The sequence below is a fragment of the Osmia bicornis genome, chromosome 15 (genome assembly GCF_907164935.1).
Source record: "Osmia bicornis bicornis chromosome 15, iOsmBic2.1, whole genome shotgun sequence".
NCBI lineage: Eukaryota > Metazoa > Arthropoda > Insecta > Hymenoptera > Megachilidae > Osmia > Osmia bicornis.
In genome coordinates, this window is record NC_060230.1 from 4346615 (window position 1) to 4361727 (window position 15113).

Consider the following 15113-nt stretch of genomic DNA (forward strand, 5'->3'; position numbering starts at 1 on the left):
CGTTGTTCACTGTATATTTTTCAAGTAGTCACTCTTCCTATGATTGATCTCCTTTTTTCTCTTTTTATACATATTGTATTAGATGTTTTGTAGGAACACATTTTTGTATCTTTTGTGTTAGCATTCTATATTTGTAGCACGCTTCTCATCGTCGATCGAATAGAAGAAAATACAAATAAGCCCCAGAAATATTAAATAAATGATACTTCAGTTTTGTGCAAAGATATCAATCCTATGTTACCTCAACTGTTGGGGAGCCCTTTTTATTCTTTTTTACAAGAATCAAATACTCTTGTATATAAAATCTGTACCCCTCTTTATCGTCAGACAGATGATAAAAAATATCCTCTGGACCATTTTATCGTTACTTCCTCATTAACTGTTTGCCATTCCCTTATTTAGCTGGAGAAATGGCTGTTTTCGAGTGTACTTTGCTGCAAACCGATTCAACTACCAGAGTGCAATGGCTGAAGGACAATAAACCCTTAGAAGATAGACTGGCAGACCGAGTATCAGCTTCTGCAACTGGGAAAACCTTCAGACTTCAAATTCAGAATGTACTCGAATCAGATTCGGGTATCTATATTGCTAGGGCTATGAACAGCGATGGCCAGTCTACTTGCACAGCCCAACTGATCGTACAGAAACGTGTGTACATTTAATTTACATAATTTAATGTATATTATAATAGATAATTCAAAGTAGTAGAAGCTAAGTTTTCGGTGAAATTTGTTTAGTTACTCCTGAAGAGAAGAAAGCAAGAGCGGAAGCCAATTCACCCATCTTCTTGGTGCGATTGAAGGACACAGAACTTCTGGAGAACACTTATCTGCGCTTCATGGTTAAAGTAAAAGGAGATCCAAATCCTGACATGAAATTGTAAGCTGTTAATCAACGAAGATCGATATTTTATTTTATTTTACAAAATTACAAAACAAGATGTTATATTATTTTAAAGAATTCAAGTATCACGTTCAAATTATTTCAATTACAGCTTCAAAGATGGTGTACTGATCGACGCGAATCATCCTCGCGTAAAGATCGTCACCGAACAAGCGGACAAAGGCTTCTACGAGCTGGTGATATCAGATGTCCAGAAACAAGACGCTGGCAAATACTCTTGCACCGCGAAAAATAAATTCGGCGAGTCATCCTGCGAAGCAACGGTAACTGTGTCCGACGACAAGATGCTCTACCTCCCTGAGGGCTTCCTGGAACCCGGCATGGAGCCTCAATTCACATGGTTGCGCGATGGTAAACCATTCGACCCTGAAGAACGATTCAAAGTGCTGTTCCAGGATAACGAGGATACTTTAGCTCTCGTGTTCCAACATGTCAAGCCTGAAGATGCTGGCCTGTACACTTGTGTCGCCCAAACTAGTACAGGTATTAGCAATAATTTAATAAGAATCAAATTGTAAGCCATTTTAACTAATTTATTTGAAAAAATACAGGAAACATCAGCTGTAGCGCTGAGCTGACTGTCCAAGGAGCAGTGAACCAGCTGATGAAAGATCCAGAAAAGCCAAGGTTAGAATCAGAAACGCGACATTCGGAGGCGAGCATCGGCGGATCGGCAATGTTGGAACTGCAAATCAGGGGATATCCAAAGCCAGACATCAAATGGACCAAGGACGGCCAGGAGATCGTTGCCGGTGGCAGATACAAGTACCTCTGGGAGGATGAGGAATCCATGTCTCTGGTGATCAAGAAAGTCACCGCCAAGGATGCAGGTGTCTACACTGTCAGGGCGAAGAATGAACTTGGCGAAGACACCACGCAAATCGAGCTGATCGTGAAGTCAGCACCAAAGATCATTAAGAAACAGGGAGACCTGACTGGCATCATAGAAGAAACAACCACGATGACTGTACAAATTGAAGCGACCCCTGCACCTGAAGTGAAATGGTACAAAGACGGCCAAGAGATTAAGGAGGACAATCGTATAAGCATCACGAAAGAAGAGAACGATACTTACAAGCTGACGATAAGTAATTCTCGCTTGGACGATGCTGGATCGTACTCGATAGTAGCGCGTAACGAGGTCAATCAGACGACAGAAATATGGAGATGCAAAGTGATAAGTCCACCGAAGATGAGGAAGAAGCTTGGTGAACCACAGATCCTCGACGAGGGTGATACTCTTACGTTGTTCGTAGAAATCGAGTCTCAGGTACCAACTAATATCACATGGTACAAAGACGGACAGGTAATTAGCCAAGACAGTCGCATCAAGATGATTCAGGAAGGCGGCAGGTATATCCTGAAGATTACGGGTACAGTGGGCGAGGATGCTGGCATCTACAAAGCGGAAATTACCTCTGAACATGGTGTGATTTCGGATGAGACCAAAATCCAGGTAAATACTATGCAAAGAAGCACTTTCAGTAGAATTCTTATTAAAATCCTTAGTCCAGGTGATAATTAACAATATCAACGGTTAACATTCTAAAATGCCTACTTACTTACTTTTATTTCATCAGGTACGAGGCACCCCGCGATTCAAGACCAAAATGAACGACGTCACCGTGAACGAGGGTACGAAGAACATCGAGTTCATGGTAGAAGTAGACGGTTTCCCGAAACCAAACGTCCATTGGTATATCGGCGACGTAGAGATCACAGAGAAGAAGAGAGAATTCACTCGCACCGAGGAAGGTGACGTCTGCAAGCTAATCATCTCGGAAGCCAAGTCAGAATTGAAGGGAAAATACACCTGTAAAGTGAAGAACGAATACGGGGAGACTAAAATTAGCTCAACGTTAACTGTGAACACCAGACCGAAATTGCTGAAGAAACTATCCGATTTAAGAGTCAACGAAGGAGATACCTTGAAGCTGATATTCGAAGTATCCGGTACACCGGATCCCGAGATAAAATGGTTCAAGGATGGCAAGGAAGTGTCAGCGGATGCTCGAATCAAGATCACGAGGGACAGCAAACGAAGAGAAAGCTACGACTTGACGGTCACCCTGGTCAAAGGATCCGACGGTGGTGTTTACGAGGTTCGAGCTGAGAACGAGCTCGGCTACGTCACCAGCAAAAGCAAAGTCATAGTGATGAGTAAGGAATCCATTGATTTTCAATCCATCTTCCATGAAATGGAATTCTATCGTTGCGCTGCTCCATCGGTTCCGTTCGCTCTTTTCATTTCTTCGTGAGAATCTCAATTCGTCGTTTTCCGTTCAGAAATAAAAGAATCGATAGAGCAGCTCTCCAAACGCGTAACGTGCCAGTACATGATGAGATCGTCGTGTTTTCCATTTTACCAGTAAGTAAGCATCAAAGCGAAGGTACGGTTTCGTGTTTCAATTTTCTGTTCGTCGTTTCCAATTGTGATTCCGTATATTTACGTACCATTCGTTGGCAGGATATCCCTGCGAGACCGTCCGACTTGTCTCTTTCTCAACGAGAACAAAGAACACACGAACGAAATTCCATGCATCGCGTCGCACACCCGACATTGACCTGTTTTTACATTCTATTTGTCTATTTTGTACGTGTCTTCTTTTGTCAGAAGTCTTTAACGTCGTATATGTTACGTTTCTAACGTGTTCGCTCCCCTGTTATCTCACTTATCACGAGTCTCGATCGTCCCCTGTAACGTTGTCTGAATCGTTCCCTAAATGTGTGCATTCTGTAGCGAAAACGGAAGAAAGCGTGGAGGAAACGAAGGAAGTGAAGGAGAGCGTCGAGAAGGTAGAGGAAGAAGAGAAGGAAGCAGAGAAAGTCGAGGAGAAGGTGATCGAAGAGGAGAAGCAACAGGCAGAGGAATCGGGACCGGAAGGTAATCTAACGATCGGGAGAAATAGAAAGATCGTCTGTAGCGATGTAAAAGGAGTGAGCTGTATTATAGAAATCTCTATCCGCTATGTAAACGCTTAAAAGCTGTAAATCTATGTCCAAAGGTGGACGCGATGTCGCAAGATTTTGGTAAGATATTTTTCAAAACGAAACCTGTCGCGTTTTTCACGCTCTCACGGATCTCATTTTTTCTCGTTTTTCTTCAATCTTCAACGTAGACGAAATTTGTGTGTTGGGCGCAGACTTACATAAACGTACATACACGCATACATACATGTACATGCTTGTTGAAGTTATTTTTTATTGTCAAAGTTGAGCGCAATTTTCTTTTTTTTTGTATTTCGCCGAAATCCTTGCGATACATACGAACTTTTAACATTGTAACAAAAACAGCTTAGATTGTCGATGGCAAGATAAAACATTTGTACGAGCCTTGCCATTATTTGATAATGTTAAGTGATCGCTGGTTAAATCGTAGAAGGTAGACCCTAGCCAAAAAGAACATGTCTGATAAATTTAGGTCGAGTGAAACTGGAGGCACAAAAGGTCCAAGTAACGCGGAGCCAAGGTGACACTATCACAATCTCCGTCGCCTCCACGACCATCCACGAAGCTACGCTGACAGGTAAATTTGGCACATGCTGAAACAACACATCTCATGTAACCATCCTCGTGAACGCGGATTTTCTGACTTTGAGGGATTCATCTTATTATCATTCTATTATATTTCATAGTATAAACTCTTCTAGGCTTCTCCCAAGGCTGAAGGGGCAAATTATAAATTATCAATGCTGCTTATCACGTTTCCCTCGCCTCATGAAATCCTCTGTCACGAGAGCAAATAACGCCACAACGAACATAGCTTTCACGAGCCGCACTCGAATGTAAAAGCAGTTTACGCGAGTGGCAACAGCCTATCTCGGATATCGAATCGCGAGTCGCATCGTCGTGTGGCTTCGTCTAGTTAATTAGTCAGTAGTCAAAAAGCTTTTCGTGACCAGCCAGAGCATTCGCAGGTCCCGACGAGAGGCATACGATCAGCAAGATGACCGCGACAAAGGTCGAGTGCCAGGAGATGAACACGGACAGTCCTGGTGTCGAAGAGATCGCCTCCTACACTTACACCGTCCAAGAAGAGGAATCCGTTCAAAAACCTCAGAACGGTGTGCTGATCGAAGAATTCTCCGAAGCCAGCGAGGATAACAACAGATCCAGACTGCAGGTTCACCGTGGAGTATCGATCGTTTCCGTTTCCGACGACGAGTCGACTTTCAAGGCGATTTCGAGGGACATCAGTACGGAAGACATGCAGTGCGCTGAATTATCCGAGGATACGAAGCTTCTGAACGGATCCTACGAAGATTTCAATGGAGACAGTCGTTCGGTGGAAGAGAAGAGTGTAGAGGACGTTAGACTTCAAAGAGGATCGCTGATCACCGAGACGATCGTCGAGGAACGATCTATAGATGAGTCGCCGTCTGAGAAATCAGTTGGTAAAAGCTTGCAACAACCGCAGAATGCTGTTTTAGATGAGAACGATATGGTTAAGCAGAAGATAGAGAGGAAACCCTCTGTGGATCTTCCTGATCAACCGCAGACACCAACGATCGAAGAATGTAAATCAACGAGACAGAAAGCCGAACGAGCTAATTCTATCGACGAGATTAACGAGAATAATGCCGAGGAACGTCGAAAGTCCGTTCCAAATGGATTGTCCAGACAGAGTTCCAAAATCGAGCGACTGGATTCTGTGGAATCGAAGAGAGCGAAATCGTTGTCGAGGGAGAGTTCGTTGAAAGGAACTCTAAGTGGAGAAGAAGAGGTCGACGAAGAGCTGGAGGCTCTTCTAGATCGCGTTAAACGTCAACGCAGTGTACTCGATGATATCCTTGAAAAGGAATCGTCCAGAGATTCAGGTACGACAGGATTACTCCAACGGAAGTTCGAACGGATCTATTCTTGCAGGATCGATCGTCGTACTTTCTTCAATCGCTTTATGGATCATTCGTTTCAATGGCAGCATGATTTTCCTATTACTCGTATTTTCTTGTAACCGATTTGAAGTTTCGCTTAATTGTACGTGTACTTCGTGTACGTTATCTGTTGCATGTTAAACGTTTCGTTCTGTCAAAAACGTTCGCATTGGAATTTTGTTAACGCTTTTCCATGCTTACTTCAATCATTCGCTGTTTGCACTAAAATCGTGATCAGTCGAGCCTATTCAAGGGAGTCCTCGTCCGTTTCAACGAGGTAAGCGATCCTCAAGAATGATGGACAATATTGTTACTTAAATTTACACTTTGCTAATCAATCAATGATAATAAGAGTAGCAAAATTGTCCAGCATTTAAGCAAATGACTATTTTATAATTAACGCAACTATGCATTAGGCGCATGGCACAAAAGCAACTCATAGATGCAACACGTGACTACCCAAGATTTTAATCCTCATTCATTACTGGAGATAATCTAATTTTCACGCTTTTCGTTCAGCTCCTCCTCACATCATCAAATCGACGCTCAGCGATAACTCGATCTACGAAACCCAGTCAGTCGTGTTCGAAATTCACGCGACGAGTCTTCCAAGAGCGGACGGCAAATGGTTCAAGAACGCGAAACCGATTCGAAGCGGTGACCGCGTAAGGATCACCAGTTCCGGAGAGAAATTCACGTTGGAGCTGAAGAAAGCGACCCTCGAGGACGAGGGTGTCTATTCGTGCGTGTTCACGAATAAACTCGGCGAAGCAACCGCGGAAGGATACTTGACCGTTGGTACCGTCGATGATCTTCGAAGGCCAAAGTTCATCGAACCCTTGGACGATGTGGACGTCGCCAAAGGAAACTCTGGAGAATTCAAGGCTATATTTACTGCTGATCCTATTCCAGAAATGACATGGTACGAGATAGATAATATTAATATTAATAATATTAATATAAATATAAATATAGTAGTAGATAATATATAACACACAAGTTCAAAAGTAATATTCTAATTGTTTAACTTAAACAAATTATTCTCTCTTGCTTCCTTTAACGTTAAATATCAAGGGTACGTATTTGATTTTAACTAATCTCGAAAGGAGCTGAAACAAATCAAAATTATTCTTGTAATAGGTACTTCAAGGGTGAAGAAATCCCTCCAGATGACAGCCGGCTGAAATTCACCATCCAGAACAAACCAGTGGCAGACAAACTGACAGAAACAACAGTCACGTTGAATATACCTAAATGTTCCACAGAAGACACTGGAGAGTACACGCTGAAGCTGAAGAACAAATATGGCGAGGCTGAAGCTAGCGTTAGTACCATTCAGTATCAATAATAAACATTATTTAACCAGAATATATAAATTCTCATCTCACAATCAGGCTTTCCTGAATCTCTTGTTGCGTCCTGAGGTCCAAGAACTGAAAGATGTCACTCAGTCTGTTGGAGATTCTCTCGAATGGGAGGCCATTGTTAAAGGAAATCCAAAACCAGATATCACATGGACAAAGAACGGTCAGGTTCTGGAGAAAGGGGAGAGATTCGATTTTGTAGAGGATAAAAGGAACAACAGATTCAAACTCATCATCAAAAGCGTCGAGGTTGACGATAAAGGAATCTATCAGATAACAGCTAAGAATTACTTGGGTGAATCGAGTGCTCAGGGAACTCTCACGCCGCACAGTAAGTATCTCGTTGATTCAACAATTTAATATGTAATACAATTTTTAATCGTTCAATTTGACATGCAGCTGAAACACCAACGTTCAGCAAGACTCTGGCTAATGTCAACTGCAAGGACCGCGACGATCTGGAGATGACGATTCGGGTAACTGGTATTCCAAGACCGACGATCACCTGGTTAAAGGATGGCGAGACGATCAAGGAAGACAGTCGTCACAAGATAACGACCCACGTGGATGGAATAGTTGACAGTACATTCTCTATCACCACTTTCTCTCATAGCGACGTTGGGGAAATTAGGTGTCAAGCAACGAACGTAGCTGGAAGCGCGCAAACCAAGTGTAATCTGAAGATGAAATTAATTACACCAACGTTCGATCAAGGATTGCCTAAGTCAGCTGAAGTGGACGAAGGAGACTCATTCGAGCTTAAGGCGAAGATTGATGGCAGTCCAATGCCTGAGGTTGCTTGGTTCAAGGACGGAGAGAAGATTGTTCCAGATGATCATATTAAGATTGAAACGCTTCCTAATGGCCTCACTAAACTTACAATCGATCGCGTGAATCCTACCGATTGTGGTGCTTACAAGCTTATAATAAATAATTCTACTGGCGAACACACTTCTTTGTGCGCTGTTGCTGTTAAACGTGAGTATAACAAGGAACGCTGGAATAATTTATGAATTTGAAAAAAGAAGTCTAACGAATGAAAATTTCAGCTTCAAGGAGGAGACCGTCTTTCACAAAACCCCTTGAGGATACCAAAGCCATCGTTGGACAGCCATTGAAACTGGAAGCCCAGGTGGTCGCTTTCCCGAATCCTCAAGTACAGTGGTTCAAGGATGGAATTCCGTTGCGCCAGGCAAAGGAAATATATTTCATGAACGAACCGAACGGTATGATCGGTCTCAGAATCGACAATGTTCGTCCGGAACACGCGGGCACGTACTCGTTGACCCTCTCGAACTCGCTTGGTGAAACCACTGGTTCAGCGAAGGTCGAGATCGAGGAGAAAGAAAAACGACCAGAATTCGTGGCAACTCTTCAACCACTGTCTGTGGTGGAAGGTTTCCCAGCGAAGATGGAAGTGAAGGTTCTGGGAAAACCTCCACCGGAGCTTCAGTGGTTCAAGAATGGAGAAGAGGTTCGTTTAGAGATAATGAGCCATTTGAAATCCTCGTATAGACAACTTGAAAATTTCTTTATATTTTCAGATCATACCCGATGGTCAACGTATCAAAGTCGTCAACCTGCCGGACGGAAGTCAAGCATTGATAATCGACAAAGTGACGCCGGAAGACGCGGGCGAGTATCAGGTGATAGCAGGAAACACGGAGGGTACATCTTCTTGCAAAGGTGTTGTCAGTGTCGTCGGCAAGCTTCAATCGGATGTGCCCGAGGAGAAACCTGCCTTTGTCAATCCAATGCGAGACGTGTACGTCGAAGAAGGTCAACCGTTGAATTTATCTGCCTCCTTCATTGGCAATCCGTTACCAGAGGTGAACTGGACCAAAGATGGAGCACCTCTACAGCCCTCTGATCGCTTGACTGTAACCTGCGATGGAAAGAAGACCGAACTAGAGATTAATCCTTGCGAACCTAACGACACTGGCGTCTACGAGTGTCGTATATCGAATCCACTCGGCGATGATTCGACAAAATCCACGGCTAATGTTAGAAAGATCTTCCAGTCGCCTAACTTTACACAGAAGTTCAAGGATCTTCAACAATTGCCCACGTTCGATGCCAAGTTCCTAGCCCGTGTAACTGGAGTTCCCCAACCAGAAATCTCTTGGTACTTTAATAACAAACCAATCTCGCAGGATAATGACAAGTACAAAATTAAACGAGACGGTGATGCTTGTTGCTTGTACGTGAAAGACTGCACTTACGATGATTCTGGTACCTATAAATGCAAAGCGGTGAACAAGAGTGGTGAAGCAGAATGCGTGGCTGATTTGGCTGTAGTTGATAAGATGTAAGCACACTCCCATTCTGGGCCTAAATGTTATTGAATTTTAAAGAGTTGTTTCAATACGCTCATCCATTGTTTTCAGAGAAAAGATGCAAAGGGCCGAACCACCATCGTTTTTGAAGAGGATCGGTGACTGCGAGGTGTACAGAGGAATGCCAGCCAAGTTCACAGCGTGCATCACAGGCAATCCAGAGCCCGATTTCGAATGGTACCGTAACGGTGATAGAATATGGCAAACCGATAGAATCAGGACGGAACAGGAAGGTAGTTTGTTGCGTTTGACGATAGCTAACGTCGACGAGCTGGACGCGGGCAAATACACGTTAAGAATAGTAAATCCTCACGGTGAGGATTCTTGTAGCGCAGAATTAATCTACGAATGTAAGTATACCCGATGTCTCGATGGTTTTAATTTAGATCTCCCTCTGATACAATTTTCATTTATAACTTTAATAGCTCTTGAGCCTCGCGCGAAGAAGTCACTAGGAGACCAATACGCGGACTTCGACAAATATCGGAAATCTGGCGTTCCATTACCCTTAGCCGACCGTCCGATCATCAGCAGGATGATGGATCGTCACTTAACGCTCTCTTGGAAGCCGTCCATTCCCATCGGTCCTCGTATACCTGTCACATACCAAGTAGAGATGTGCGAGTTACCCGATGGCGATTGGTTCACAGCTCGTACAGGAATTCGTAGCTGTGTCTGTGACATCCGGAACCTTGAACCGTTCAGGGATTACAAGTTCCGTATCCGCGTGGAGAACAAGTACGGAATCAGCGAACCATCGCCGTTCGCACAAACGTACCGCGCGAAATTGGAGCCTGATCCACCTAAATTCTTCCCTTACCTGCCTCCTGGCATCGATTTCCGTCCAGAGACCAGCCCCTACTTCCCGAAGGACTTCGACATCGAGAGGCCACCTCACGACAACTATGCCCAGGCGCCAAGGTTCCTTCGTCAAGAATACGACACCCAGTACGGCGTGAAGAATCATAATTGCAATCTATTCTGGTTCGTTTATGGTTACCCGAAGCCGAGGATGAGCTACTATTTCAATGATCAGCTGATAGAGTCTGGTGGCAGATACGATCAGAGCTACACCAGGAATGGTCAAGCCACGTTGTTCATCAACAGGATGCTGGAACGTGACGAGGGAATGTACGAAGCTGTCGCTACCAACGAACATGGCGAAGCTAGGCAAAGAGTTCGTTTACAGATTGCAGAATACCCAACGTTTATTCAGAGACCTGAAGAGACTATCGTGATGATCAGGAGGACTGGACAGTTGATTGCTCGCGTCACTGGTGTACCTTATCCGGAGATCAAATGGTACAAGGACTGGAAGCCTCTTACTTCCACTTCCAGAATAAGGGTTTGTTTTTTTATTATTTATATAGGAAGAAATTTAATTTAAACAGACTGTGTAGGCTAATTCGTACTTTCTATTAGATCGAGTTCTCAGAACCAGACACCTCAGTCATGGTCATCAGCGACACTATCTTGAAAGACGAAGGTCTCTACTCGGTCAGCGCGAGAAACGTAGCCGGATCGGTATCCTGTTCCGTTATGATTCACGTGGAAGAGAACGAACACGAGTACAGCTACAGAACGTACAAGAGGAAGGCCGATATCCAACCTCGTCATGATAAACCCTACGAAGACTACTACGATCTGGGCGACGAACTTGGCCGTGGTACTCAAGGCGTAACTTACCACGCTGTAGAGAGAAGTACTGGAAGAAATTACGCGGCCAAGGTGATGCACGGAAGAGGAGAAATCCGACCGTACATGTACAACGAGTTGGATGTGATGAACAATTTGAATCACAAGAAATTGCTGCGACTACACGACGCTTATGAAACTGATCAATCAGTTACACTCGTCTTGGAACTGTATCCTTTGAGAATAACGAAATCTTTATCGTTTTATTTATATTGAAAAGATCACAAGCAATCTTAGAACCTGTAAAATTTCTTAACTATGCAATAGAGCTGCTGGTGGCGAACTAGTGGACACTTTGACGAAGCAGGCGTTCTACACTGAAGCAGAGATCGCTGGATACATTCGTCAATTGCTGTGGGGATTGGAATACATGCATTCTAATAACTATGCTCATCTTGGTTTAACGGTTGATCTTTATTGCAATAAAATGATATACAGTAGAATCATTCTAATTATCAAACATTTACAATTTATTTTTCAAATTGTTTCTTCCAGCTTGGAGATCTTTTGATCTCGCACACAGGAGGCGACGATTTGAAGATCTGCGACTTTGGCCTAGCCAGAAGAATCTCACAAACGAGATTGATGACTCTGGGGTACGGAATGCCTGAATACGTGGCACCAGAAGTGACCAACAACGAGGGAGTATCATTCAGCGCAGACATGTGGTCTGTTGGTATCGTCACTTACATCCTTCTCTCTGGAATCTCGCCTTTCAGAGGCATCAACGACAAGGAAACGTTGCTGAAGATCAGAGAAGGAAAGTGGGACTTCGATGATCGTTGGAAGAACATTTCTGACGACGCGAAAGATTTCATTCGTTCGTTGTTGATGTATAACGCTGAAAGACGAATGGATGTAACAGCTGCTCTGGCTCATCCTTGGTTAGCCTACGTCGACAAATCTCCAGCAGATTTATATAAGATTCCGTCAGAAAATTTGAAGAACTACTATAAACTTTATCGGTTAGTATCGTAAACAACCCTTTGTACTATTCAAATGTAGGAAGTGTTACAATGTTAACATGATTTTTTAGTGACTGGTACAACAACGCTTCCTGTCGCACCTGGTTCCGCAGACGCAAATTAAACACAGCTTTCGAGCATCCATCGAGAATGGTTTATCCACCTGGCCATAAATATACTCCTGAACCCAGCGACGATAGAACGTACAGTCCTTTGAAGAAACCTTTGCCTAAACCCTGGGAGACCAACATACCTACAAGGGAACCGATTGATACTGAGATTGGAATTATTAAGAGTGAAAGCCAGTGAGTTAATTCGCTCTGCAGATTTCTGTATAATTTAAGCATTGATTATACGCGTGATTTTTCAGCTATCAAAATGGACCGGACACCTATCTCCTCCAACTTCGTGACACTGATTTCCCTGTACGTTTGAGAGAGTACATGAAGGTTGCGTGCAATCGTAGCCCTGGATTCTCTCGTTCCATCGCCGATGAGAACTTTGACTGGAGGGTAATTTGTTCGTCTTTATTCAGATATTAAACTCTTAAATTTTACCTAATGTCACAATTCTCTGTATTCATCTTACAGACACCTATTATACACGAGCGTCGTCGTTTCACGGACGTGATGGATGAAGAGATCGATGACGAAAGGCGAGCAAGAATTAACAGATACGGATCACCGGACGTTTACACCCTGAGACGTTTGAAACACGAATTAGGTACACGACTCGATAGCTACGTAGAGGCGGAGGCGATGTTGGAATCCAAGAAAGAAGGACACTTGCCATTCTTCCGGGAGAAGCCCCAAATTAAACCAATCGAGGAAGGAAAACCGGCTCAGCTAGTGTGTCTGGCAGTAGGAAATCCTAAACCACTTATTCAATGGTACAAAAATGATATAATGATTCAAGAAAGCAATAGGGTAAAAGTTACCGAAGACAAAGACGGCAGATCGATACTCAGCTTCGATACAACGAAGGAGCACGATGTAGGCAGTTACAAAGTTGTCGCGAGAAATTCCTTAGGACAGACTGTGGTTAGAACCAGAATGGTAGAAGCGGCTGTTCCTTCCGGCCCTGATTCCCCCGAGGCTTCCGACGTCTCCGACACTGAAATACTTCTACGATGGAAACAACCAAAGCACGATGGTAACTCTCCGGTTTTGTGCTACCACCTCCAGTACAAAGAAGGCGATTCGATCGACTGGATAGACGTTGCCACCAACATCGACCACGAATTCTACTTGATGAGAGACATGAAACCCGACACAAGTTACAACTTCCGTCTAGCTGCGCGAAATCGTATCGGCTGGAGCGAAAAGGGTATCCCTTCGAAGCTGATCAAAACCAGACCAACGGGATGTCCAAAGGTACAGATCACGCGAGCGATGAGGCATCTCCAAGAGCTGACGGATTCTGGACAGGAAATAATACCCGACGAAGACAAGCCACACGTGGATTACTCCGTCGAGGAACACCCTATCGAGTGGTCGACCGACACGAATCTCTCTAGTAAATACAGCTTCATCTCTGAGATATCGAGAGGTCAGTTTTCTGTCGTAGTGAAGGGTGTCGACAAAGCCGCGGATCGCGTGGTGGTCGCTAAAATCCTGGAGCTACAGGCGGACACAGAGAAACAAGTGAACAGAGAGTTCGAGGCTCTTCGTTCGTTGAGACACGAAAGGATAGCGATGCTAGAAGCTGCGTACAAGGCACCAGGTTCTCCAGTTGCTGTATTTATCCTTGAGAAACTTCAGGGTGCTGATATTCTTACGTATTTCTCCAGCAGACACGAGTACACGGAAAATTGTGTAGCCAACGCCATTCTGCAGATCTTGGATGGTTTACAGTACCTTCATTGGAGAGGATACTCTCACCTTGATATACAACCTGATAACGTTGTTATGTCTACCGTTAGATCGGTTCAAGTCAAGTTGGTTGATATGGGTTCCGCTCGATTCGTCAGTAAATTAGGCACATCGGTACCAAAAGCTGGCCACCCCGAGTACAGAGCACCCGAGGTATACAACGAGGAACTGGCTCATCCTCAGACAGATGTTTGGATGGTTGGTGTCTTGATGTACGTCCTCCTATCTGGTGTATCACCCTTCCGTGGCAAAGATCCTGACGAGACTAGGCAAAATATACTGTTTGTGAGATACAGATTCGAACATTTATACAAGGAGTTGAGTCAAGAGGCTACCAGGTTCCTTATGCTTCTCTTCAAACGGGCACCAAAGTTCGTAACAGATATATAATAACGTTGATGTTTTGTTTCTTTCAACAGGATTTAATATGCAGGATTTTATTGTTTCAGTAAAAGACCATTGGTGGAGGAGTGCCATGAACATAGGTGGCTGCAGCCATCAGACTATATGACTAAGAAACGAGAACGGGCTGTGTTTTTAGGCAACAGACTGAAAGAATATAACGAAGAATACCACGAAGAAAAATTGAAGTTAGCGTCACAGAATCATAGTTTGGCTAGTGAAAGCCTACTAGGGTCTACGCAAAAACTTATTAGATCAACTAGCATACAAGAAGAACTGCTCACCACGTTCTAACGGATAAGATACGGTTAAGCGATTTTCCAATTTTCATTATCTTACGTGACCGTCAAATTTCACGCACGTGTCTAGTCAGTCTCTTAGAGAGCAAGGAAAAATAACCAAAGAGAGGATACTGAAATAAAAGAGCTTTCTTTCCTTGTTCTCTTTTTTGTTATTATTTATTTGTTACTTTTAATTATTTTAACAGATACTGTCATCCGCTCATACGTTGCTGGAAAGATATAAAAGTTAAAAAGGAGAGAAAGAATCGGTATTTGAAATGTAACGTAAGATACATCAAGTTTTAACGAATTAAGGTACAAACCGAACCCTTTAAAATTGTACAAAAACGATGATTATATTCTAATAAAATCACCAATAAATACCGAATAATTAAATGATCGTTTAAAGAATCTACACACTG

The 15113-nt window shown here is 43.5% G+C and overlaps 1 protein-coding gene across 7 annotated transcripts in view; it reads left to right on the forward strand.

The window, feature by feature from the left end:
* LOC114878476 (obscurin-like) overlaps positions 1-15106 on the forward strand; it is a 33758-nt gene extending 18652 nt beyond the window's left edge. For 4 of the 7 annotated variants that reach the window (XM_029192327.2, XM_029192329.2, XM_029192333.2 and 1 more), the window contains 23 exons: positions 403-648; positions 738-879; positions 995-1386; positions 1455-2359; positions 2484-3063; positions 3644-3787; positions 4325-4429; positions 4821-5720; positions 6297-6699; positions 6918-7101; positions 7172-7472; positions 7541-8119; positions 8191-8615; positions 8686-9449; positions 9529-9827; positions 9903-10822; positions 10900-11342; positions 11440-11578; positions 11668-12137; positions 12209-12442; positions 12508-12649; positions 12728-14379; positions 14458-15106. In XM_029192327.2, coding sequence (XP_029048160.2) covers positions 403-648; positions 738-879; positions 995-1386; positions 1455-2359; positions 2484-3063; positions 3644-3787; positions 4325-4429; positions 4821-5720; positions 6297-6699; positions 6918-7101; positions 7172-7472; positions 7541-8119; positions 8191-8615; positions 8686-9449; positions 9529-9827; positions 9903-10822; positions 10900-11342; positions 11440-11578; positions 11668-12137; positions 12209-12442; positions 12508-12649; positions 12728-14379; positions 14458-14704 — 10616 coding nt within the window. In that variant the 3' untranslated portion in view covers positions 14705-15106. The remainder of the gene's footprint in view (positions 1-402; positions 649-737; positions 880-994; positions 1387-1454; positions 2360-2483; positions 3064-3643; positions 3788-4324; positions 4430-4820; positions 5721-6296; positions 6700-6917; positions 7102-7171; positions 7473-7540; positions 8120-8190; positions 8616-8685; positions 9450-9528; positions 9828-9902; positions 10823-10899; positions 11343-11439; positions 11579-11667; positions 12138-12208; positions 12443-12507; positions 12650-12727; positions 14380-14457) is intronic. The other 3 variants (XM_029192328.2, XM_029192330.2, XM_029192332.2) reach the window with 3 other exon arrangements.
* Positions 15107-15113: the final 7 nt, after the last annotated feature.